This window comes from Branchiostoma belcheri, unplaced genomic scaffold, assembly GCF_001625305.1.
Source record: "Branchiostoma belcheri isolate BF01 breed outbred unplaced genomic scaffold, Haploidv18h27 scaffold113, whole genome shotgun sequence".
Lineage (NCBI taxonomy): Eukaryota > Metazoa > Chordata > Leptocardii > Amphioxiformes > Branchiostomatidae > Branchiostoma > Branchiostoma belcheri.
In genome coordinates, this window is record NW_017802525.1 from 439,866 (window position 1) to 465,369 (window position 25,504).

At 42.6% G+C, this 25,504-nt stretch overlaps 1 protein-coding gene across 1 annotated transcript in view; it reads left to right on the forward strand.

The window, feature by feature from the left end:
* The first annotated feature begins 1,036 nt into the window (after window positions 1-1,036).
* LOC109462140 (BMP-binding endothelial regulator protein-like) overlaps window positions 1,037-25,504 on the forward strand; it is a 36,943-nt gene continuing 12,475 nt past the window's right edge. Inside the window, exons 1-5 of the mRNA XM_019758634.1 lie at window positions 1,037-1,632; window positions 2,030-2,115; window positions 16,353-16,449; window positions 19,035-19,117; window positions 25,243-25,333. Coding sequence (XP_019614193.1) covers window positions 1,488-1,632; window positions 2,030-2,115; window positions 16,353-16,449; window positions 19,035-19,117; window positions 25,243-25,333 — 502 coding nt within the window. The 5' untranslated portion in view covers window positions 1,037-1,487. The remainder of the gene's footprint in view (window positions 1,633-2,029; window positions 2,116-16,352; window positions 16,450-19,034; window positions 19,118-25,242; window positions 25,334-25,504) is intronic.

A 25,504-nucleotide genomic window follows, 5' to 3' on the forward strand; every position in this document is an offset into this window, starting at 1 on the left:
TGCCAGGCCCGTAAAATGCTCACAGCATTGAACGGAAACATTTTCTGAAAAAAAGACGCAAGACAAGTTTCAAGTGGCCATTTTTAGTACGAATTAACTATACCTGGCCCGTTTTGATTTTTCATATTTCAGTATTAAGCTTAAGTATTAACTGTATCTGTTCATCATATTTTGCTGTGACCTGTACTTAGCCCAGTGTGGCAAAATGTGCAATATACATTGTACTATATAGGTCGTCATTCAATCAAATCGCTCGGTGCATACAATCCAATAACAGTTGTAGCCTCCACCAGGCCTTCCTAAGGGATTATGGATAATAGATAATAGATTCGGTCGGCACAAAATGTTACTGGTTAGGGTCAGGGGACTGACCAACAGAAAGGGAATAATATCTCCCAGTCCTTTGCGTGAAAAATACGAGCCATATTCCCCGGGCTAATTATTTGTATTCTCTATTCTATTTTTTCTAGCTCGCATTGTAATTATATGGGAGACAATAATACGCTAACGTTTGGTCAAAGCATGGAGCTATTATTTGAAAGAAAGAAAAAACATGTACAACCCAAGCAAACAAAGCGTTACATGATCAAGGACAAGAAAACACTTAATCATGAAATTGAAAAGGCAGCAAATAACATGCAGAGTTTGTGAATGGTTTTGTTACTACGTTTGGCGCTTTGAACAAACAGTTCCCAAAGCACATTGGCGCCCTGGCACCTTGTTTATACTGCCCCCCTCTCTTATCAATATTATATTTGAATTGTTTTGTTTGACAATATTGTAGGGCGCGCGGCTACCTAAGGGAGCGTTCGTAAAGTTCTTTACGTTCCGAAACAACATTAATACGCTTTTCTTTTTGTAAACGTCATAGACTGAGGGGCTTGTATGTATAGGAAGCTACTACTTTTTTTATGTCGTTATTTGTTTTCGTGATTGACCGAAAGAAAAGAAGGGGACGAGCGGCCCCTCCCCTGCATAAGCACCCCGTCGGGGGCCCCAGTCGGCCCGCCCACTCCCCACTCGAGCCCGCCCGCCCTCGGGCCTCTCAGTGGCCGTTTGTCAACCTACGAAGTGATTGAAGGATCCATACGGCAGTCCACAGCCTTCGCCCCTCCCCTTAACCCACCCTGTCGCCGTCAGTTACAACAACCACAACAGGTTTCCATTCCAAAATACCGTCACTTTCACCACAAGGCGGTTGTTGGTTGGCACACCTACAGGTGCTCTCGTGCCCAGATCTACCGGAGACTACCCCGAGCTCGAGAACACTTCCAGCGGGAGGGAGTCGCGCCGTCCGGCGGTGTTGTGCGACGCTCTGCCCCGAAGTGCATGGACCAACCCTCTCGGTGTCACCCTACCCGCGATTTCGGAACCTAACCCCGTGTATCGCCGGCTCAGAGTAACACTAGCCGCCACGACAAGCGATCGTCTCTCGTGCAGGCGTGATCTTTTCGGGATTTTCCGGTGTTTTCTTCCTTCGCGAGGACATGTGGTCGACCAGCTCAACCATGGACGCGCCGGCCCGACTGGGTGTCACCGTACCGGCGCTTGGGGTCCTTCGGGCGGCCTCGCTCCTCACCGCCGTAGTTTTGTGCACCGTTTCCCCGGTGGGAAGAACGCAGCTTATATCTGGTGAGTGAGCATAACTCGCATGCCTACCGGGCAAGCGGGCACATGCGTGGGGAACACAAGGCCGTGCACCGGTTGTTGAAATTTCGAGCGGCGTTCGCAAGTTCTCAGTAGGACACCGCTGCTAACAAGTCTCACTACTGACATGTGGTGATTGTTGTTCTACTAGAACATAACATCACAAGAATGTAACTCGAGTTGACTGTTTTAAAATGTTATACCGGTGTACACTCGACTATTACTGCGACCTACACTATTTTTTTAATGTTTCCTTACAGAAAAGTGTGGTCCTTATAAGATGTGCCATAAATTTTACTAATGTTTACTGATGTTATATCCTCGTGAAATTTATGTTGTGGTCGTCTGAAATAGAAAAGAAATGACTAATTTTTCTTTCCAGGTTCCATCGCGACTTGTACGAACGAGGGAGAACCGGTGATCATACCTCTCATCGCTTTCGATCCTTGTATCAGCTGCATCTGCCTGGTAAGTCACTTTATAAACATTATGAAACGCCTTCGCGAAATCTACAACTCAGCCCCTACCAGACTCCAATAGAAAATTGTAGAAATTAACCAGAAATACTGAATATGCCAAATGAGTTAGCTGGCCATAGGAGTACACTTTGCAATCCACGATGGTAATTTTTTAGTCTATTTGGCCAATTTTATACTATTTCTCATAAACCTATTGGTCGCCTTTTAAAGACTATCTAAAACTGACCCCATTAAAATGTGGTACTTTTCCTGTGTTGGAAGACCGTGAGTTCCATTGCTACCATAAGGCATAAGAATTTAGAATTGTTCGCCTTCAGAAATACGTAAACATCCTCTTATACCCACTTCGGGCTATGAACTTAAATTGCCAGTGTTTAAAGTTTTGTGCATGATGACATAAATCTTCAAAGCAAAAATAAACCTTATATCATACAGTACAAAATTTACATACGATCAATTTCTTCAAAATTGTTTAACCTTACAGCAGTGTCATTCTATTTAAATTAAAGAGTTCCTAAATCGTTTAAAAAATTACTAAAAATTATTTTAAAAGTAGCTCTATACGGACTAGCTAATAATAATTAATAGCAAATCCATACGTATAATAATATGTAAACGGCCGAATACAAAGATATATGGTTGCAAGGAATAGTATATCTTTCTTATACACATATCTATATCTACACTAAAGTAAGGGTGTGTTTGTGGTTTTTGCATAGTTCTACTGTGCAATTTACCCATACGACCACATCGGAAGCAGTGTCACCCCTCTAGTTAAACTGTTACCTGTTAATAGTGTTATATAGGGCCAGTAGCTACTTAGACATCATGGAATGTCCCCTGCTGTTTGTCCAAGGTCGTTCTCTCAGACAGCATTGTTTTACCCAAGCAAAAATAAACAGTTGTACAGTAAGTAAGTACAGCATAAAATTAGCTTACAATCCTGAATATGGCTATAGAATGCGATTCTCAGCGTTCAAACATTGCGAGTGTAGCCTATGTGTGCATGTATGTTGCCGATGTTTTGCTACATGGAAACGTGCATGTTGCGACTGTTTTGCTACATAGAAACTCACCCCGTCACTCTCGCTCGACAGGTTTGCAACAGTGTCTCAAACCATTTTCACTCTTATCAACTGCTTAAGGCCATCGTCTAAATGTCACCTGACATTTGGAAGTAGCCACATGAACTGTGTGATTGAAACTGACACTTCTAAGGGTGGCCAGAACGTTAGGTTAGGCGCGGAGCAAGGTTAGAGCGTTGCTTTTGCGTTCTGTGTAAAGAGTTTAAATGTGGCAGACCTATAAAATTGGGACAGGCTACCTGACCTGCATGCTACTGGGACCAAGCGTTCGTGTGTTTAATGTTATCTGCGGGGGTTCGACAAGTATAAGACAAGTTGTTTTATTATGAGCGCGGCCAGACGCCATAGCGACAATCGAAATCCTCTAGATTACCCGCGTCGTGTGTACGTTTCAATTGTCTTAATCTTGATGTGATAATAGAGATATTTTTCTTGGTTCTTTTGAGAGAAAAATGTGGATAAATTGGTTGGGAGGGATTACGCTAAGAGCTGCCACCCGGAGTGAGGGCAGTTTAGAAAGGTATGCAGACATGTTTCAGGTAGTGGAGCATACTCTCCAAGCAGAGGTTTGGGTTTTGGCTTATTTTTGGCGTGCTTTTAGGCCTTTTTATCGTGTTTTCTTGTATCTTTGTTGTGCCAGCAAGCCAACACACAAAAAAAGGTACCAGTACGAAAAGGAAAGCTCGATAAAGCCCAATAAAAAGCCTAAAACACGCCAAAAATACGGCGAAGCCCAAACCTCTGCTTGGAGAATAGTGGAGAGACCTGGACGTCTTTTTAGCGGCTGATTGAGATTTCGACAGTCTAGATGGGATCTTTATCTGGTGATTTGGCGCGTAATTGTGTTGGGGCAGACTCTGAATAACGCATGAAGGCGCGAGAAGTTGTTGAAACGTCCCTGGCGCCAGTTGCCCCCCAGAAGAAAGCGCTACCTGTCAGACACGGTCGTTTGGAGCTCGCCAGCTACGATTCCGATGTTCAGCCAAGCGTACGTGTGGCCTGGCTACAGTAGCAGGGCTTGAAATACTACTTCTTAGTACTTTCTGCTACTCTCCAAGCAGAGGCTTGGGGTTGGGCTTATTTTTGGCGTGTTTTAATGCTTTTTTATCGGGCCTTCTTTTTTGAAATGGTGTCGTTTTTTTTACGTTGGTTTGGCGTAAAAAAAGATAGCAGTACAAAAAGAAAGCTCGATAAAAAAAAAGCAAAAAACACGCCATAAGCAAAACCTCTGCTCGGAGAGTAATTTTCTGCAAAACAGTTCAGAAACAACTGCCATTATTTATTTTATACTTCATAGGTGTATATAAACCCAGAACATGGACCAGTGCAGGTTCAATGAGGTGTAGGAAGACATCAGAAATACCTGCATTATTATCATTATTAAAAGGTGCAAATGTACCTGGTATTTCGAGCCCTGCAGTGTGCGAAAAGTGGTCTGTCGTCCCATCAGTGTTAATTTCAGTGCAAATGAGGGGAGGCGTCTGCAGTTTCGGCCTAGTCTCACGTGCAGAGGTTTGGCTTTTGAGGTTTTTTAGACGTTTTGTGACGATTTCTTTGCCGTCAGCTTTTATTTTGGAATACTGGTCTCTCATAGTGTACCCAAACAAAAAGCTGGCAACATAGAAAGCCCGTCAAAACAACTAAAAACGTCCAAAAATGCCTAAACTCTACTTGGGCTAGTCTGAGCTGCTCTCCAAGCAGAGGCTTGGCTTGTTTTTAGCTTTTTTTGGATTTCTATGTTGTCAGCTTTTTTTTTTACATACAGGCCTAACATAATGTATATAATGTATCCAAAGGAGAGCTGGCAAACTAGAAAGCACATGCCTCCAAACCTCTGCTTGGAGACAGGATAGTCTCGCGGGTGCGTGTAAATTCCCCTCCTCCCGGTTTTCCCCGCCCTAGTACTCGAGCGGGCGCCGACTCGCTTCTCTGCCTCCTCTTGTTTTCTTAGGCTTTGCTCGGTAAACAATGGCATTCAGGCCTTTTACCTGTAATTACGCCACTGTTTCAATGTATGGCCCGACGTTTAGACGTGATTACGACCCAGACTCGGCGCGTATTGTGAGCGGCGGTGCGCGCTTTGTGGCGCGTAAGGTGAGCTAAGAACCAGGTGAAAGGGGTACACCCTGACAGGTGAATGGAACACACCTTTACCTGTGTAGACACCTTTGTGTCACTTACCTGGACCGCTTCTCAAACAGACGAAAAGGCGGAAGGTCCGGTGTTGGAGTCTGTTATCACAAGGATATAATGTCTTCATAAAAGAAGCTAAAGCCAACGTCTTGCCAAAACACCCTCTCTTACAAGAACCGTCTAATTTTACGATAATTCTTTAACGATTCATTCCTGTAATTCAACGACAACATTTCCATGAAAAGAACACTCTTATTTCTTGCAACAATAATGAATTTCTTATTAGAATTGTTGTTTTATAAGACTACTGAAATGACTTGCATTTTCCCATGGTTTATTTTTTCCCACGATTTAGCGCTACAATAATTGATATACGTTGCGTTTGAAATGTAAAAAATAATCAACAGGTATACATTATGTAAAATGTCGATAAATACATGTCTAGGCAAGTGCCAAATAACTGTCGTTTGGGTAAAAATGTTTTATTACCATGAAATGCTAATTTAACATAGCACGTCGTATATATCAATTAAAACATCGAAACGAGACGAAAATGTATCAAGATTTCATTAGAAATGTGTTTTTCTAAGTCCTGCGTTTTTCCGGTTAATAAAATGTACGCGTTATTTTTACAGTGTGAATGATATTGACATAGTAAATTACATCTGTGACTTTGAATGGGGCGTCGTTTGACGCGGACAAACAGATGATTGAAATTGACGATGAAATCCACCCGGCAGAGAAACAATGCCAACTGCACGGGGTCGCCCGGGTCACGAACCCAGCGCCTTGTCTGCAAATAACGTATTATTACCCCCACTTAACCCATTGTTACTGCCACAAATTGCCGGCAATTCCCATTTCTGGCGTTCCTGTCTACTCTCCAAGCAGAGGTTTGGGCATTGGCGTGTTTGTAGGCTTTTTATTGATCTTTTATAATTTGCACTTGTATCTTTCAGTTGACGTAAAAAGATACCAGTGCAAGAAAGAAAGCCCGTCTAAAAAGACTAAAAGCACGCCAAAAATAAGCCAAAACCCAAACCTCTGCTTGGAGAGTCAGCCCTTTCCACTAGACGGTGATCACTGAGCGACAAAAATTGATTTATATGAGCCTTAATTTTATTTATTTTACTGAAATCGCAATAGAAAGCCTTAATTTCATAATTGGAATATGATGCAAAGTGATAAAGTTTGATTAAAAGACGACAAAACACAGAAACGAGCGTACAAAATCATTCTTTGTACGATCAGTCAAATGAGATCAGTCCAAAATTTGATTTAAATGATCCCTCCATTTTGTAATAGGAATATGATACAAGATGTAAAAGTGTGACAAGACACACAAAACGCTTTTAAAAAAGTCGTTAAAATTCGTGGGCCGACCTTTCAAATCTTTGGTTCGCTCAGTGGTTGCTCATAGGTCGTAGCCTCTAGTGGTTAAGGGGTTGTTTTAAGGTTGTAAAAAGAGGCGTCTATTTTGGGCGTACTTAGTTTAACACCGGGTTGTATTTTGTGGGGATATCAGTTACTCACCGAAGGCCGACATGGCGTTTCAAGGCGACGGCTTAGCGAGCTTAGGGGGGCATTCGAAAAATTTGCGGGTTTAATGCCAAGGGTATTGTCCATTCCACAAGCGAGGAAACCGACTCAAGGGTTGTTCAAACTTTGTAACGGAGATTACTGTATGTTTGTATAGGCTTGGGAAGAAACTACTACGAGTAACCTGGGTGCCAGACTGTTGTCAGGGCCTGCACAAGCCAGCTCCTTGGCTCTAGGGCTTACACAGGCTAGCTCCTTGGCTCCAGGGCCTACACAGGCCAGCTCCTCAGGCTCCAGGGCCAACGCAAGCCATCTCCTTGGCTTCAAGGCCAATATGGACCCAAGAAAATTTTACCACGGTCCCCGCATTTTTCTCAAGATCTAATGTTAAACTTGGAATGCTGTGGTATAATTTCGTTGGGGACATGTTGGCCCTGGAGCCGAGAAGCTGGCCTGTTAAGGACCTGGAAACAGTCTGGCACCCAGGCTAGCATGTTGGCCCTGGAGCCTAGAAGCTGGCCTGTGAAGCAGTCTGTCAACGAGGCTATACCACAGGAGGGGGTGGCGTAAAAGACAATCTACTTTTCACCCAACCCCCAGGATTGCAGGCTAATGAAATTGTCTGTACTTTAAGCCTTGCTGTGAAAACGATTTCGTTTCGGAGGGACCTTCCATTACTAGTGTCCTTGGGTGGGTGTATGAGATGCAGCTAATGATAATCTCCAAGCAGATCATACGGTGGCAAGGCAGTATCCATTGGCCAGAGGAGTGTCCATTAGCCACCTCGGTGGCTAATGGACACTCCTCTGGCCAATGGATCTGCTTGGAGATTATATGTCAGAACAGCTAGATCTACTGGATATGCGATATGACGTCATTCTACGTCATTTTCAGACGACCAATCAGGTATGGGGAAGTTATGGTAATAAATGCGCTCAAAACGTTGCTGAAAATTTCGTCTACACACCGTAGTATTCGTAGAACAACAATTCACTACAAGTACATAGTAGTGCATCTATCTATAAGATCTATAAGAAAGCTACTAGTATGAAGGGGGATATATTCTTGTCTTTCCGTGTTTAGATTTTCGATAAGCTTTTGTGTGACAATTAAAATTTTCTTCCTTTGATGCGATAACAAATTTTCTTTCGAGAAAAGCTTTTCTTACTTTTATAGCTCCATCAACAATAACTAAATAGTGTCCCTGGAGACTCAGTTAGCCCCGACATAAAAGACAGGGGACCAGGTCGTCTGAATCTGGATAAGAAACAAATCACGAGTGTTCATTAGGCTAGTCCGCAAAACCGCCCTTTCCTCAGGTCGGACTGTTAATTGAATCCCAAGCGAGGTCTGGTTCCGACTGTTGGTGAGAGGAGAGGTCCTCACTGATTCCAAACCTTCACCACTTTTGGTCAATTCGTTTGGGCAGGGCAGGAAAGGATTTTGTTGTTGAGTTCATAAAGTTAGTAGGAAGTGCCGACAAAATTAAAAGAAGGAAGGAAGGAAGGAAGGAAGAAGAAAGATATGTAGGACAAATAACATGTAAATATTAAGCAAAAAGGTGAGTTTAAAGCTATACGTACAAGTGTATTAAGATGAATAGAAAGAAAGAGATAAAGAAAAGGGAAAGAAAGAAGAAAAAGAAAGGCTGAGAAAGAGGCAGGCATTAAGAATTAAAGCACAAAAAGACCGATCAAAATAGAACGCGACAACGCGAATACTGTTATACTGATTATACAGCTGGTTTGAAGACTCAGGATTCAAACAATACCGTTTGGGTAAGTTTAAAAATCTCGCGCACACGTTTGATTGTATCCCAAAAGTTTTTAAAACTCTCCCCTTAAGAACAATCAGTGTTCTCCCTTTGAAGCCTGAATATAGAGCGCTCACCGTAAAACTGTTAAAGCTGAGTTGCCTTAAACAACTAAACACGTGGGACGGACTCACGTGTGTGCGAAACGGACCGACTTTGATGTGGATTTCAATGTTTGTGAAACCTACGAAAAGCCGAATAGCAACAGTCTTTGGTGTAAATGTTATTCGTCTGTGACGAAATAATATCTATTCCATATGTAATTAGCTTTGCTGACCTTAGATAAAAGAAAAGGATTAGATGAAAGAAAAGAAAAGGAAAGGAAAGAAATTGTAAACATCAACTAACTCAACGTCGTATGTTTCAGTGAAAGTGAACATTCCTTAGCCAAGTGCGTTTACGACTACGACTGAATGGTTGTACGATACATTCACAACAATCACAGGAATAATTAATGCCATGAATCTGCAATCGTGCGACAATTACAAGTTTCAACTTCCGACACAAGAAAGTGGGCATTACAGTTCAAACTCGCTTCATAATTACTTCTACCAACACAGATGAACTTTCAAGATAATATTTTAGATTGTGAGGATATTATAGACCCCCTTCAAAGCTTTATGCTGATAGGTGTCTACACAATTCGGTCATCGCAAGGTAGACACCAGAAAACACTGCGTAGACAGAACAGGAGCAGTCAAGATAAGAGCGCGCGAAGCCGCGACAAGCCAGAATGGTCGCTTTGATTCGGTTGGGGAAAACACCCTTCTGAGGTCAACTGATAGCCGTAAGACTGAATCGTGTAGCGTTTTGCAGATAAAAGAACCACAAGTTACAAAGCCTATTGTATTTTCTAGAAAATGTTCAAATAAGCGTATAAACTTTCAGTGTTTCCTGTTCTTTTGATAGCTTTTGGTGACGTTCGCCGTCGAACTGCGGCAAAATGTGCTCTCTAGTGGACCAACTCCCTTAGCATGTTATCTCTCTATTTGACCGATTTCTACTCTTTCCAGCCGCCTCCCGAAGCCTGGTAGAGGCTAAATTCAGCTGTCTTAGCTCGGAAAAAGTTTTCTTTAATAGATTCTTGCTACCTGAAAATCCCACGACATTAAAAATATTCGACGACGTCGACCTACCTCGAATTGTAACTACTTCATATCGGCACTAAACTGAAACGTCTAAGTGGTTAAGAAATTATAGATATGACTCTCAAAGGTGCCGTTGTTTAAATAACCATACCGTTCACCCCCTGGCCTGAACAATATACACAGAGATAAGAATAAAAGTTTGTCTTGTCTAGTTAGAACTTATTGTTTTAGCGTGTAGTGTTTACATACAGGCGACCTTCGCCTCACTGGCTGGCTTTGCGGTTTCCTTACATGCTATGCAAATTTACAATACAAGACATTTCTATGTTACCGGAGACATTGCAGCGCTTACTGTCTTAACTTTCACTTAAATACGTCCTATTCTAGCCTTAACTTTCTTGAGAAATAAGATTTTCTTTCTCAAAAAGTACAAATGTTATCGGCAAAGAGCTCAGTAGGTTACAAAGACAAAAGAAAGCATTGTTGCGTCTTTTGAAAACGTTTTTCCGAGAACCGTTTTGCGTCTAAACGGTTTGTGCCAAAAGCGTCCTCAGACGAAATTGCCCTTAAAGTTCTCATTAAAAGCTTTTTCTTGTTCAAAACAACTTGAAACACACAAAAAGAGCAAACTACGATCTTTCAGGCGACGTCGTCTATTTTTTTCCTCGTTGAACAAGTTTGTCTCCGTGCGTGGCGCCAGCGAAAGTTTGCCCCTTCGTCGCCCGAACACAACGCCCGCTTTGAACGTATTGATTTTGAAACAGATATAGAACAAAGAAAGCGTTGTATCCCTGTAGTGTTGTCCACATCTCGAGCAAAGGCCCTTACGTTCCTAACACGACCAAAAATCAACTCTAGAGCAACCCACATAAGTGGCTGAAAGGGAAGCTATTTTTCAATTGTTTCAAACTGACAAAAACGTCTATTTACCACAATTCCAGGATGTTCAGTCAAATCAAATACCTGTTTAAAGCTTATTTATTCAAATGTGTTGTATGACTTTACGAAGAAAAGGGAAAACATTGTAGCTACATTTTACTTTTCGTTCCAACTCCTCTACTCGGCTTAAATCCTAGCCTGGATGCCAGGCTGTTTCCAGAGCCTACACAGACCAGTTCCTTGGCTCTAGGGCCAACATGCCCCAAATAAAATTTTACCAAAGTCCTCCCTTCCCTAGAGTATACCTCAGGGGGCTGTGGTAAAATTTTCTTGGGAGGAAAATTTCTTAGAGCCTATGAGCTGGCCTATGTAGCTATGTAGGCTAAAAGCACTTGGCCCCAAGGTAACTATGCCAGTGAGGCTCAGAACCTAGATTCGTCAATCTGCCAGCAGTACGCCCGAACCTTACACCGAAGTTGGCCCCTTGCTTGTTATATCTAGATCCAGTCGTATTTACGTAAGACTAGCCCCCAGATAAACGCGAACATGTGTACACGTGTGTCGCAATGTTCCGCACGAACCATGTGTGAAACTGTGTCGGTTTTCTGCGTCGGTTTCTGCGCCCCGTCTCACAAACTAGTCTCCGTCTCTTCTAATGATTGTCAGATTGTGCTGATGTGTTGAGCTGTTCAAAATCTCGTACTTTCCAAGAACTGTCGTGGAACTCGTTGCCACCAAGCACAGTTGGGGCATCATCACTTGAAAGCTTTAAACAAACAACTGCAAATGTGCAAAGATTGAGTGTAACAATTCGTTCGGTGAGATATAGCTAGCTGCCGTCGCGCCGCGTGCCTGCGAAGCTGGTGTGTTACGCCCAAGGGCGGTTATACAGGCTATACTGATGCAGATACATGTATATAGATACAGATGGTCTACTTTCGCCCCCCCCCCGTTTCCCCCGAAATAGCAGATAGTGGATATTTACAAACATATTGGCACAAGACTACGGCCATTGATATGTTTGACAATAGCCTCCTTGTTTTTCTCCGATATTTCGTTTCTCTGGTCTTGGCTTTATTGGAAACTTTTGCTAAAGTAGAACAGGCTGGAAAATAGCAAATGAATTGCTACGTTTAGCCTTTTCATCGGCGATTATAAAAACATGTATTATAAGCACTAAAGTTCCTCTGAACATTAAGTATAGGAGATAATGAAGAAAGAAGTTTGACAACAAAGGGAGGAGAAAATGCAGAAGGATGTGTCTAGAAAAATAGAGTGAACGAAAGAAAGAACAAGGTTAAAGGAGATAGGGAGCAAGCAAGAAACATTCCCTGAAAAGTGAAAAGGGAAGGAAGGAAGGAAAGAAAGAAGGTTAGAAAGATGACAGATTGTTTCTTTAACCGTGTACATTTCTGAGCATACTGGTTTCCAATCAAAGGGAGTATGTCAGTAACCCGTTGCTATCTACATCCGATCACCTGATCCGGCGCTTTTGAAGACCTGATCGTCTCTTCAGACGGAGCCTTGTCCTTTTGAACTCGCCTTATTTTCACATATTGGATCAATTTAGCCGCAAGTCAAAGTTTCGGGCACCTCACTGACCTGCTCAATTAATATCTCATAGACGCAGTGCAGTCTGGTTCTTCCGTTACATGGTCAAACGCACGTGATGCTCACGGTCAAGTTCAAGAAAACACACGTGGTTGTTTTTGTCAGGTGTGCGCGGTTATTTAGTGTCGAGGGATCGAGGTGTCGCCCGTAAATTTACCCCATCTGATGTCGATTTCGATTAAACCAAGCTGATGTTCGTTTCACGCGAGATTAGGAGCAAGGACGGGATGAAGAAATGGCAATCAGGCGTGTCAGGCGGGTGCTAGGGGGTCGTGGCTGACGGGTGTTATGGGGTCATGGCTGAGGGGGTTTGGCACAGTGCGGGCTGGCGGAGGCTGGCGGGTATGTATACAGTTGCCGCCGGATGATGACAGACGGGGATTCGCAGCAGACGTAGTTAGTATTGCGGGCTGCTTCGAGTAAAAAGTCTGTTGAACATCTCTTTCTTTCTTTCTCTCTCTCTCTCTGCCCCCCTCTCTCTCGAGTGTCAGTCCTCACAGTCATAGTCGTTTTTCTTCTGTTCCCTCCTTCTGTTGTCTCTTCCTTGCGTCATAAAACATAACGACATTTGCTCAATCAGATCTAGAGTCCTTTTTTTTCTCTTTCAGACCTTTGATTGGAATGGGATTCTTAAAGGGAAAATGACTCCAAACGGAACACGCGTTCGATTCGAATTACCTTAGATCGAACATGGTTCGGGTTCTAAAAATGTCGCATTATCTGGTACAAATGACACCTGTGAGAACCATAACTTTGTACCATAATCCAGAATCTGTATCATTACACCACCTAGCGTCAATCGCTAAAAGTTGACCTTTTACAAAAAGTTTCTTTTGCCCCAAAGTCGTCCCAGCCTCCCTTCAAGTACTAGTAGTTGTAACGGAAATTCCACCCAGACGACCCGCGGTTTTATCCAATAAGTCTCTCTTCAAAAGTAGGTTAGGACGAAGACCCGACACTAGTAGTTAGCGTAGGCCGGCCTATCTCTCTTCGGTAAGGTCCCTTTTACGCCCCCACTCAACCACATGTAGCAACTCGCTATAATCTGGTTAACTGAAGAGTTTTCCTTCTAACAACAAGAAGACACTAAGCTTCAGCCCAAACTCTACCAGAACTAAGACGTGTTGAGTACAAAAGTGTAAGAACCGATAAGCCTAAATGTATCCAACATAGGGAAGCTAGTCAACAGATTATGAGACTGGAGTGTTGTACTGTGTATTTTGTAGGGCCTAGAGGTAAACAACCTTCCGTATGCAGAGCTTGGTCTTTGGAAATGATTGCTGGTCTTAAGTTGTTTAAGGAAGTATTGTTTTAGGTGGGATTGTCAGTGAGTTTGTGTGTATGCTTGTCCGGACAGAGTAGGTTGACAGCACGTGGGTGAGGGAAGATTGACAGGCAGAATGATTGGTCACAAGGTCAGGCACAGGAAACGGGGGTCAGGCACACGAAAGTGAACTTGAAAGCGCCACAAGTCCAAAGTACTTCTCAGAAATCTGCGATCTCTCCTCCAGAATTGTTGTAGGTTGCCGCTCAACATTGAACCATACGTTACCAGCTGTTTTGTAAAAAAAAATGAAAGAAAAGAACATCTGCCTCAAATCAGGCGACCCGAGGCAAGCAAATCTCATTCTGCCTCCTCCCGCAGAATTCCAGAGCTTCCATCTGAAGTTAGAGTAATGGAGCTGTTTGTTTGGTTTTCCCGGGGTGATCTACATTCGGAGCGCGGGACCTGACCGCCGCCGTCCATCCCCAAACTTCGGGGAGACGAGCTCCGTATGGCAGCGTGTAGTGAGAGACAGCGTTAAGGTGGTAATCTCATAGCCTCCCACAGGCCCCAGGCTTTCCTAAGGCATTCTTTTACTAGACGGCGATCGCTGCAGCCCAAAAATATGATTTAGAAGACAAGAAAGAGCTCCGTATAGTCGCGTGTAGTGAGAGACAGTGCAAAGCTGGTAATCTTTTAGCCCCCACCAGGCTTCCCTAAGGCCCTATGTCACTAGACGGCTAGTGAGAGACAGCGAGAAGGTTGTGTAATCTTCTAGCCTCTATCAGGCCTTTCTGGGGGTCCCTTTTTCACTAGACGCCGATCGCTGAATTGAACGACTGTACATTTGTGAGACCGTTGATTTTATGATTAAAATATGATGCACGGTGCAAAAGTATGGTTTAGACGGCAACAAAACACACAAGAAACTTCACCAAGACGAGCTCCGTATGGTCGCGTGTAGTGAGAGACAGCGTTAAGGTGGTAATCTCATAGCCTACACCAGGCTTCCTAGGGTCGTCGATAGCTAGTGAGAGACAACGCGAAGCTGGTAGCCTCTACCAGGCTTCGGGAGGCGGTCGGAAAGAGTAGAGATTGTCATGGCAAAGGTGGTGTAATCTCCTAGCCTCCACCAGGCTCCTTCGTAAGGCCCTATGGTTTCCAGCACCGTGCTGATCTAGTTCTATGCCTGAATGGGTTAAGGTTAGTGCAATAATGTAAGTATGATATAAAAGACAACAAAATACACAAAACGTACAAAAAGTCTTGTTCTCTGTCTATGAAATTCGTTAAGCGACCAGCGTCTAGTGGTAGATAGCTCTTGGGCTACGGAAGAAGTCACGATAGTTTGGGCCCCCTAGCAGCTTGTTCTGGAATTGCAGGACTGGAACCTTGCATCTGCTTGGTTTGTGGGTTGTCGGGAAGTTGCCCCGTTCCCACGACTTGTGCGATGTGATCAGTTTTTAGTCCCGTCCTCCCTCGCGCAACCCAAACACAACCGTGACCCGAGCGTGGCCGCCGGTGTCAAACCGCAGATTACACCGACATGATACCACATTTCCACTGCCAGGGACCGACACAGAAGAACGATGTGCTATTTCAGGCGAAGTTTGTTCCTTTAGTAACTTCATTTACCCACTTGACGTCTGTGAAAGATTAGCTTGTTTTGCTCGGCTATCTGTGTTGGAAGAATTGCAAGAAAGTTGGAAGAAAGACTTTGCGTATAATTCCCATGAAAAAAGTTTAACTTATCCGAAGACACAAAGACTTCTGCTGTACAGTCGAAAATCTGCACAAGTCCAACTTTTTAATAGATGTTTGGAATAAGTTAATCTTTTTAATTTGATAATTATGAAATGGAATACTGTACGGCTATTCAGATAGATTTGGAATAGAGCACAGGAAAGCTTAGATACAGGTTTTGATAAAGATTATGACTAGTTTCCATCAAAGCAAACAAATTCGTGACAACCCGTCGTAATGTAGATCAAACTATCTGACAATTATGGGTTACATGTTAATGCAACATTTATGCTACAGAACAAGAAGATTTTATGTATAGATTACACTCTATATGATGATAAAATTGTACAAGGGTGCGCCTATCACTATCGGCATTTATATTGTTTTACTTACGAAAAGACGATCATTGTAGTTAACGTTAACAAAATTGTGCCAAAAGACGTCGCAAATCATGTATCACCCAAATGCCACACTGTTGCAATAAGATCCAACTCGTTTGATATCGCGAACTAGCGCTAAATTCTGTGACAACCTCTAACAATAATCAAACAGTAAATCTCTTCAGTCGTTGGGAACGAGACCAGGAATTCCTGTAGGGGGTAGACCTGTCACCGCGGGATTGCAGTTTGCATCTCGTGTGGATGGAGTAGTCAGACATATGCCGGGCAGGCGGCATTGAACGATATCAGACTGAGGACTTGTGTTGTCCGTTTGGCTAGCCTCCTTTGCAGGCTCGACGATATTGGGACTTTTGGGGGCTTTTATAATGCGCTTTTTCTTCTGGCATAGCACATCTATTTCTTATCATAGGCGGACAGAACCTTTTCTTAGAGCCTATATAGACGTTTGGGTCACAAAAGCAAGACATCGAAGTCCTTCTATAACTTTTTAAAGACCTTATACATTTTACAACATATGAGTTGATATTGTAAATAGACGGACGACCTGTATGGACGGATACTTTAACTATTTTTCTATCAATGCTTATAACTATGTGTGTAGGGTATTTGTGTGTGTGTTGATGTGCAGACGACAATTTCTGACGTGATTTTCCCGCCTTTTTTCTGACAGAACCAGGAAGTGACGTGTCGGAAGGAGCGGTGCCCGCGGTTGGACGACTGTTCTCTGGTGGTGAAGAAGCGGGGCGTGTGTTGCGAACAGTGCAAAGGTGTGAGGATGATACTGATAACAATTTTACTGCAAATTCTTGCCCGAATGCATGTTTTGTCGTTTTCTTACATGAAAAAAATACGCCTTTCTGACACACGTGTAAGACATCACCGCTCTACACCAGAAGAGAAAAACGGCAAACTTTACTCGAAGGCACTGGTCAGTCTAGGCAAGCTACTTTCTAAGCTAATGTTGAAAGAGGAGAAATTTACATTCTTCTGATTGGCACAAGATTTTCGACAGCTTTAACTTGAAGAAGTTGGCTGTTGGCTTGTCAGAAAATTTAAAATATTCAGAGTATGGAATTTTGGAACACGCGTTCTGTTCGAATGACGTCAATTCCATTGATTCGGGTTCTTAAGAAGGAATACGCGTTCTGTTCGAATTACGTCAGATCGAACACGATCGAACATGGTTCCGGTTCTTAAAAAGAACAGGCGTTCTGTTCGAATCACATCAGATCAGATCGAACATGATCGAACAGGGTTCTGGTTCTAAAAAAACGTCAGGGACATTTGGCCTAAATCTGACCACCGTGTCCTGACCCCAGACACATCACACATCTCACAAGTTTTGATTAACGACGTAGAAAAATAAATATTAGCTCCGCTCGGAACGCGACAAAAGCCGATGTTGTTTCCTTCCGATGCGCGTGTTGGTTTACGTGCCCGGGCTTCAATGGCGGGAGGACGTCTGGGGTGACTTTAGGACGACGTTCGAAACAAACGTGTGCAGCGGACCGTAACCATGGCAATGATGGATGACCCCGCTCTGTAAGGCAGGTCGGCGGACCGGTGAAGGCTGCTGACGGACCGTGCTGGTCATTATACAGAATAAATCACTCCGTACTCTCCTGCCGTCTCAAATGATATATGGGCGAGTGAAGAGGCTTTCAAAATGCCTATTTTAGACATCCTTGGTTATACTAACGATAAATCATTATTTGTGGTCACCGTACAGTTAGTTGGATGTGTTTTACAAGCAGATCCTAAGGTGGCAAAAGACAGTATCAAATTCTTGAAATTGGCCAGGCAGTATCCACTGGCCAGAGAGAGTCCATACGCCACCCTTTTGCTACCCTTTCTTTCATCAACCCTGGCGGAAAGTTGCCACAAGAATGCTTGATATCAAAAGTGTAATTATAGTGCCTTTTCCCTCTAATTTTGGGATACCATTTCAGGGTATTACACGAGCGTGCGATTTTGTTTTTGTCCACATGAGTTTTTGTAAGGTAACATTTCTTTGCATCTGCCGATTGCGGTGTAGATTTCCATCCTCTAAGAGACACACCCACGCACGTAGGTAGATACTCTGCCGTTTCCCACCATCTACCGTTTCTGTTCTGTCGGCACCTGGCTAGCTTTGGGCCGGCCGGTGGGCGGCTAGACTGTCAACACTGCTGGACAGGTTGGATCGACGCTCCGGCGCCAAGCGGCAAGGCCACAGCAATTAACTTGTATGGATGGCGTTAGCACGCGCATTAACTTCCGCCTGTATAAAAAAAAAGAAATTTTACAGTGGTCAACATGCCGAAAATGGGCAACGACGTCTGTTGCCATGCCGGAACGTGGTTGGCAGATGAGGCCACAGCAAGTACTTTTTTATGGATGGCATCAGCGCGAGCATTACTTTTCGCCTGATTTTGGAAAAAGAAAACAATAATTTTGTTGCCTTCTGACAGTGATCAACATGCCGAAAATGGGCAAAGATGTCTGTTGCCATGCCGGAACGTGGATGGCAGATAAATATGAAGAGAGGGGACAAGACAGGCTCTGATTTCATGTTGTGTCTTTTACCTTGAGGAAGGACTGTCCTTGCTTTGGCGTAGGAATCTTGTGTTTTTTTGCGTCTTGTTTTTATTCGCCCTACCACTTTAGATTTGGAGTCTGCGGGGGATGTCATCCATAAAGTTTACTTGCTGTGGCCTAAGGGGGCATCTAATGTTCACAGCATGCATATGTCGTCTCCGGGTTGAGACAGAGGTTAGCGCACCAAGGCCGCGGTCATACGGACTTGTGGGTGGTCTGTGTGGAACTCTTTCCCTAGCACGGACAAGTTTCCGGGCGACATTTTGCAGGGGGCTTCTGTGTTTGGGGTTTAACGAGTTGTAGGAAACACGCTAGGACGGGCGGATGTCATGTCAAATATTTCTCCAGCAATAAATTTCGCACTTCCCTTCTCCTGTGTCATGACTAAACGAATGGAAGAAAAGAGAAGAAAATATTTGTGCATATTTCTCAACGTATAAGAAAGAAATAGCAAAGAACTACACTCTTTTAGAAATACAAAATGATTTACCTGCATATTCACAGCGTAATGTCGCAAGGAATACCCACAGATAGCAAAGTATCGACCTAAAGCAATGTCGTGTGTAGGTGTGTCTATTTGGTGACGAAAATCTATACTTTTATCGGCAAGTGTAAAGAGATATATCTTACGAAAACACAGTTGAAAATGCACTGAAATGATATCCAGAAATTGGTAAGAAATGATAAAAATTCAAGCGAAAAAATCTATTGTCATAAAATTTTCCAGACAGATTTTCTGAATGTTTTTCTTTTTTGTTCTTTCAATTTTTTCCAGGTTGCACGTTTCAAGGTGAGATGTACAACAGCGGAGACAAGTGGACGTCAGAACAAGACCCTTGTACGCAGTACGCATGTCAGGTAAGTTCAGGAACCAATAAGAAGCGAGGTTGATTCTATCGTCTGCAAGATGCCAAAATATCGTTCCATGTCCTTTTTAATTTTTTTCAAAACATTAATTGATAACAAAGCAACAAATTTACAAAATATGTACGAAATATACACATACAACGCAATGCAAAACAATACAAAACTCTCTGTATCTTTAAATTCAGTCCAAGATCGTTCCATGTTCTACTATGCACCTGTTTGGGGTTCAAACGTTTTCTTTCTCGGAGATCTCCACGCCTGTTTGTCGTTCTGACATGATTTATTTTTAGTACCAAACGGTAAACAGTTCCAAGGCGGGTCTGTTATTTTTCACAGAGCTAATTAACGTATCATGTTTGGAACGGCAAGCCTTCCCCACCACGGTTCAGTACCGCCGGTTTCCTGACTTCGGCATCCGGAAAATAAATTCTTACCAGTCGTTACACACACTTAGTGGCCACTTTTACTGATTTATGTTCTCGTTCTACGATGTTCCAGACACTTGTGATGTTTGCTTGTCAAAACTTTGCCCGGTTAGCTAGCCACTCTCGGAAATAACGCAGATGTATTCACTTTGTTTGTAGCGGACGCTTTTGTTGATTTTAAACATAACTGATAAATGTTTCAGCAACGTACGTTGCGGTCATATCCGTCTTAGGTATTTCGTACGATTTTGATGTTATAGAATTTTTAAGAAGGCTTTGACAGAAACACCTGCCGTCAAGAATTCAAGGCAGCTTTTTTTTCGTAACAAGACAGATGAATTTTGTAGGACACATGCCCGACTACCCAAGAATGCATCCAGTTTGCGATCATACTACTACGATTGCACTAGCCTCTACTGGGCTTTGGGAGGTGGCTGGAAAGAGTATAAATTGGCCAAATAGAGAGATAACTGGGGAGTTGGTCGGCTAGAGAGTACATTTTGCTGCCTCCCAAAGCCTGGTAGAAGCTACGATTGCACGACATTATATGTCCAGGTTCTAAGTATTAACCAACGATAATGAGAACAAACAACAGAATACATGAGAATTGGGACTCAACTAATTTTAGGATGTGGTGTTTGGGTCATGACAGAACAAACATCAAAACATCTCCGTGGGAAGTCAGGAACCGAGACGTTTTTTTGTTAAACATCACTCAGCGTGCCATTGTGTGGGTGGCGGGAATTCCAGGTGTGTTGTAAGAGTGACAAGAGAAAGACTCCAGCCGCGGTAGGCTATCTTTAAGAGAAGCCTCTTGTTACCGAGACGTAATACAAAGTACCCAGCTACTGTGTTGCAGCGATATGCATTTATCTCTCGCAAAGAAAGCCTAGGGGGAGATTTGGTTTAGGCAAAAGGAATTGCAAACAAGTTAAGATAACATTTCCTATAAAACATTGCAGTCTTTCCAGAAATAGTTATCGAACTCCTAAACAGCAACTGAACTTGACAATTCACATTGCCTGTTCTTTTAGACTTGGTGACTGTTAACAAACCATATAAAAAGCTGCAAAACTAACATATACAATTAGAAAACGCATGTTAATCGAAAAAATTGAAGCCTTGAAGCCTGCTACACTTTCCATAAAATTCTTGCAACGCCATGTACAACCTTTTCAGTATGTATAACTGTTTGTATTGAGAAAAGTGGCAACTTGGCTGTTTGTACTATGTTTTATTATATTGACAAAGGAGATGTTTCATTTAATCAATTCACATCGCCTCAAAAGCTGACAAAACGTCCATTACATGGCTTTCACTGCTAAATACAGCGTTCAGTATTAACAGTAGCAGCTCTTTATATATAGCACTCAACATCACTACTCTACTTATAAATTGACAGGCGACAAGTATGTCTGTTTTAGCTCAAGTGTGGGGTCTGGGTTCCGTCACTCAGCGACTGAGAGCTGACATAACTTGTAAATGTTCCCGTTTTAGTCTTCACTGTCTCTTTCCTTTCATCGAGGATATAGACAACATCATCTAACGCTAACAGTCGGGGGTTGGCAAATATTTCTCTGACGTCACACGTGCGTTTGAGGAATTTGAAAAAGGCTGTTTTCGTCCCACGTGTTCTTTGAAACATGTTGTACTTTTAGTGTGTTACGCCGAGGGGCGGTTATTCCGGCTATACAGATACAGATTAGGGTTAAGCGAGTGTAAGTATATTTTTACACGTTGAAAGCCATTTTGAAGTACTAGTATTCAAAACAGAGTACTTTGTCTTTACGGCAAGTAGTTGTCAAGTTTATTTAAGATGATTGTTCACCAGAAATATATTACTAACTGTTATATGTCTTGGGTGCATTTTTTTTATTCCAACATATAATCACAAGACGTGGTGAGGGAACACTCAAATTGGCTTATTTTTATGTCGCCACCAACACAGGGGACAATACAATACTCATTTTAACCTAAGCGAAGTGAAGGGAAGGCACTTAAAAGTGCCTTTCCCAAGAGCACAAGATCGGTGGCATGGCAGGGTTCGAACCCGGGACCTCTTGGTTGCGAGTTTTTCGCAGACGAGAGCTCGGACAGATCCACTTGCGTAGCAGGTGGTTCTGTTTATGCCAACATTTGACGCTGATTTTCCACCAACAAACCGGCATCAATTGTACCCAAACGGGCGTGTTTTCTTCACTAATGGGGTCCTGAGTGCCTTGCTGACAGAAACGCAACCATAGAGACGCGGTGAAAGATCTCAGTCCGGCCACGAAAGTCAAGAGCATGTGTACTCAGCAGAAAGACGAACAGCCATTTTGTGAGTGCCATAACAAAAGATGTTGAAGGGCTCGCTCTGGGGGATCGAACTGGTTGAAAGTGGGCGCGCGTGTTGAAGATTGGTTACGTTCTCGATCTAAGTACTCGTTTGTAAGTGGAGATTCTTTTTTTACGTCGTCAAGTCGGGAATTGAAACTGACTCTGTCGCCATTTTCTAGAAGTGACCGTAGGGAAACAGAGTCGCTACCTTTTTCGCGTCGTCTTTTCAGAATTCGCTACAGTTACAGAAAATAAGACACAAAATTTTAGTAAACTTGAACACAAAGAAAAACATAGAAATAGCTAAAGGAATTTAGATTTGGGGCAACTGTAATTTGTCTAAACCATGGCGCGTGAGTTTCTGAAGATCGCACATTGCTTTAAGTATGAAACAAGTATGGTGGTCGAACGCTTGGCCAGTATCGTAGCATAACAAATTTCTGGAACAAAATGGACTAGGACATAGAATTTGTTTGTGTCTGGGACACCACTGGTGAAAATTTAATGCAAAACCAAGGAAAAGGATAAAAAAGATTACGCATTTTGAACCTAAAACCACCTGTTGCAAAAGCCGACTTGTTTTATCTGACTATACAATAAAGATCAACCTTTGGTGCGTAACATTGCGCTTGAATTGTCATCGCGAAGTTTTCATGTTCTTCTAAAATACTTTAAAAAGTGCTCAACTCTTAGGCTTATGATTCAAAGTAATGTTTTTCTTCACAAATCTACCATTATGGCATTCTCAAACTAAGTTGTCATTGTATATGCGCGGCTAGTTCGAATAACTGCCCCCTTTCGTTACCATGACAAAGGCAAACAAATCGCGTCCCCACCCCGCCTTCCTCCCGATTCAGTAATGCAATTATTGTGTCCGGACGTGTCAGTGCAAGATAAGTTTCCAATTTGTCCCTAGACAGAGAGATGGGGGAAAAGATAAGAGGCATTTTTGTAGGTGGGTGGGGGGAGGGTAGCCTCTACCAGGCTCCGCGGATCGCTGGAAAAATAGTAGAAATTGGCCGAAATAAAGGGATAGTATACCAGAGAAGATCCAGCCGGCCATAGAAGCTCCAATTTGCGACCCAGTTAGGAAAACCTCTGACAGGCTTCAGAAGCGACTGGAAAGAGTAGAAATTGATCCACATAGCCTGACAGATGGCCGGCTGGATCTTCTCTGGTATACTATCCCTTTATTTCGGCCAATTTCTACTATTTTTCCAGCGATCCGCGGAGCCTGGTAGAGGCTAGGGGGAGGGAGGAGTAGTCTTTAGTGTGTGTAACGCAAACTCTGCCGTCCGCGGCTTTAGTTAAATTAGTGGCCCCTCCCCACATGTTGGGCGGGTGGCAACCGTAAAGCGATTTAATCAGGCTATATTAAAGTCATCTTCAAGCAGATCTTTTTAGCCTCCACCAGGCCTTTCTACGGGAATACGGATCGTCGAATTGGGCAAAAAAAGGAGAGTAAAATTGGCAAGGGGAGTCCGGCCGCGGGGAGGTCTCGTAGTTTCTTTCCCTAACTGCGTGGCCAGTCAAACCTACAAGGCGGCCAAACTCCCCTGACAAATATTCTCCTATATATAGCCAGCGTAGTTAGTCTGTTAGAGACTAGATCTTTTAGTGAGTACAACTCGAGACAGAAAAAAAAAAGAGATGCCGATACTAAAAAAGAAAGCCCGACAAAAGCGCATAAAACGCGTCAAAAATAAACCGCGAACGCTAAACTAGTCTCTGCTTGGAGAGTAGAGGAGAGGGCTTCAGTAGACCTCCCGCGAAGACAAAAGAACGAAAGTTCGAAGTCGCGATTTCGCAACATTACTGATAAAATGTTTGAGGTTGTTTGAAGAGGTTGGCTATTCTGTTTTTGTAGCACTTTTTTGACGATGTTTAGGGGTGGGAAAGTTTTTCTATCTTCTTGGAGAAATTTGGTATTTTGTAATAATTTTCTTTTCTCTCCAAAGTCTGTTTTGGTAGACAATCTGTTCCTACGTTTTTTTTCTTTTTAAAAGAAATGAAGACCTGCTAAACTATATTCATTGCAGAAGCTCCATCAAAATTGTTCTGCATACCCTTTGAGCTGTAAAACGATTTAACACAATGCTGTGAACCATTACCACAGTATTGTTTGCCTGCACATTGTGACACAATTTATGAATCACAAACCAGAAATGCTCACACACATTTTGTAAAGTCTCATTAAAGTGTTTGAGTGTTTTGAACACAAAATTGAGTTGTATTGAAAATACCAACAAGGTGTTCCACCCTTCTGCACAGAAGACATTTTAACCACTAGCATGTAGACAATACTCTCCAAGCAGAGGTTTGGGTTTTGGCTTAATTTTGGCGTGTTCTTAGGCTTTTATATCTGGCTTTTGCACTGGTATTTTTTTTCTTACGCCATCCCTAATGAAAAAGATGGTGTAAGAAAAGATACCAGTGCAAAAAAGAACGTCTGATAAAAAAGCCTAAAAACACGCCAAAAATAAGCCAAAACTCAAACCTCTGCTTGGAGAACAGTAGATAAGAGTTCATTGCCCTCTGTGTGTATAAATCTCATACATATCTAACCCAGACTCTTGTTTCCAAAGTAAAGCTTATGAAGTATGTGTACACACTTCTATCAAGGACAGTCGGCGCCAAACCTACAGTACTTTACTGTGGAGAGTTCTGTTGTGTAAACGTTGTAGCGCCATTTTTATGGTGCAAACAAATTTTAAGTGTTATGTGTCGTCTGAAACGGTGCAGCGTTGAAAGAAAAAGAAAATGTACTAAAGAAAAACCTGGGATAAAGATCAGGGTTTAATAGGAAAGGGTAACTGAAGGAAAGGGTAACTGACTTAAGTTGAGGCAAAACCATTGACATTAGGCTCCTTATTGTCATAAGATGCATTTACGATAACAAAATGAAAGTATTTGGGGGACAGTCATGATTTTACAGATGTACACAATTTTACAGATGTAGTTGTCATAGGTCCTTGTGAACAGTTGGTTCTTTCACAGGCTTCCTGAAAATGTGTATAATTCAGCTGTCTTGGGATATAAAATGTTTTCATAGATCCTGATGGATGCTTTGTTCTGTCCTAGTCTCAACATATATCAAAAGACAAAATTAAATAATAAAAATGTTTTATACATGCATGTTTTGATGAATGTCTGTTTGTATTTCCAGCAGAGTGTAGTTAATTAAGCTGTCTTGTCAGCTGTCTATGTTTTCTGCCTTTAAAAATTGTATTGTAATTAATTGTAATTAATTGAATTTATTTGGATCTGTGTGGTAGATATATGTCTTTATGTTCTGTTATGTCCGTAGCCTGAAAAAAATTGAACGACAAAATGTTTTTTTTTTTAGTTATGACAAATATTTTGTATTTTCAGGAGGGAGTAGTGACTGTATCGCAGGTTCAGTGTTACACACCCTGCAGCAACCCCCTCACACTGCCTGGCCAGTGCTGTCCTGTATGTAAAGGTGGGTTTGACTACAAATAACGCTGGTATGGTAAGTCTGCTTTGTACACATGTATTAAGAAATGAGCTGCTTTTGTTTGAGGGCAATGTTGCATGGAACAAGCAAGCTTCGGGAGCGGCTGGAAAGAGTACATGTAGAAATTGGCCAAATAGACACTAATATGTGCCAAAG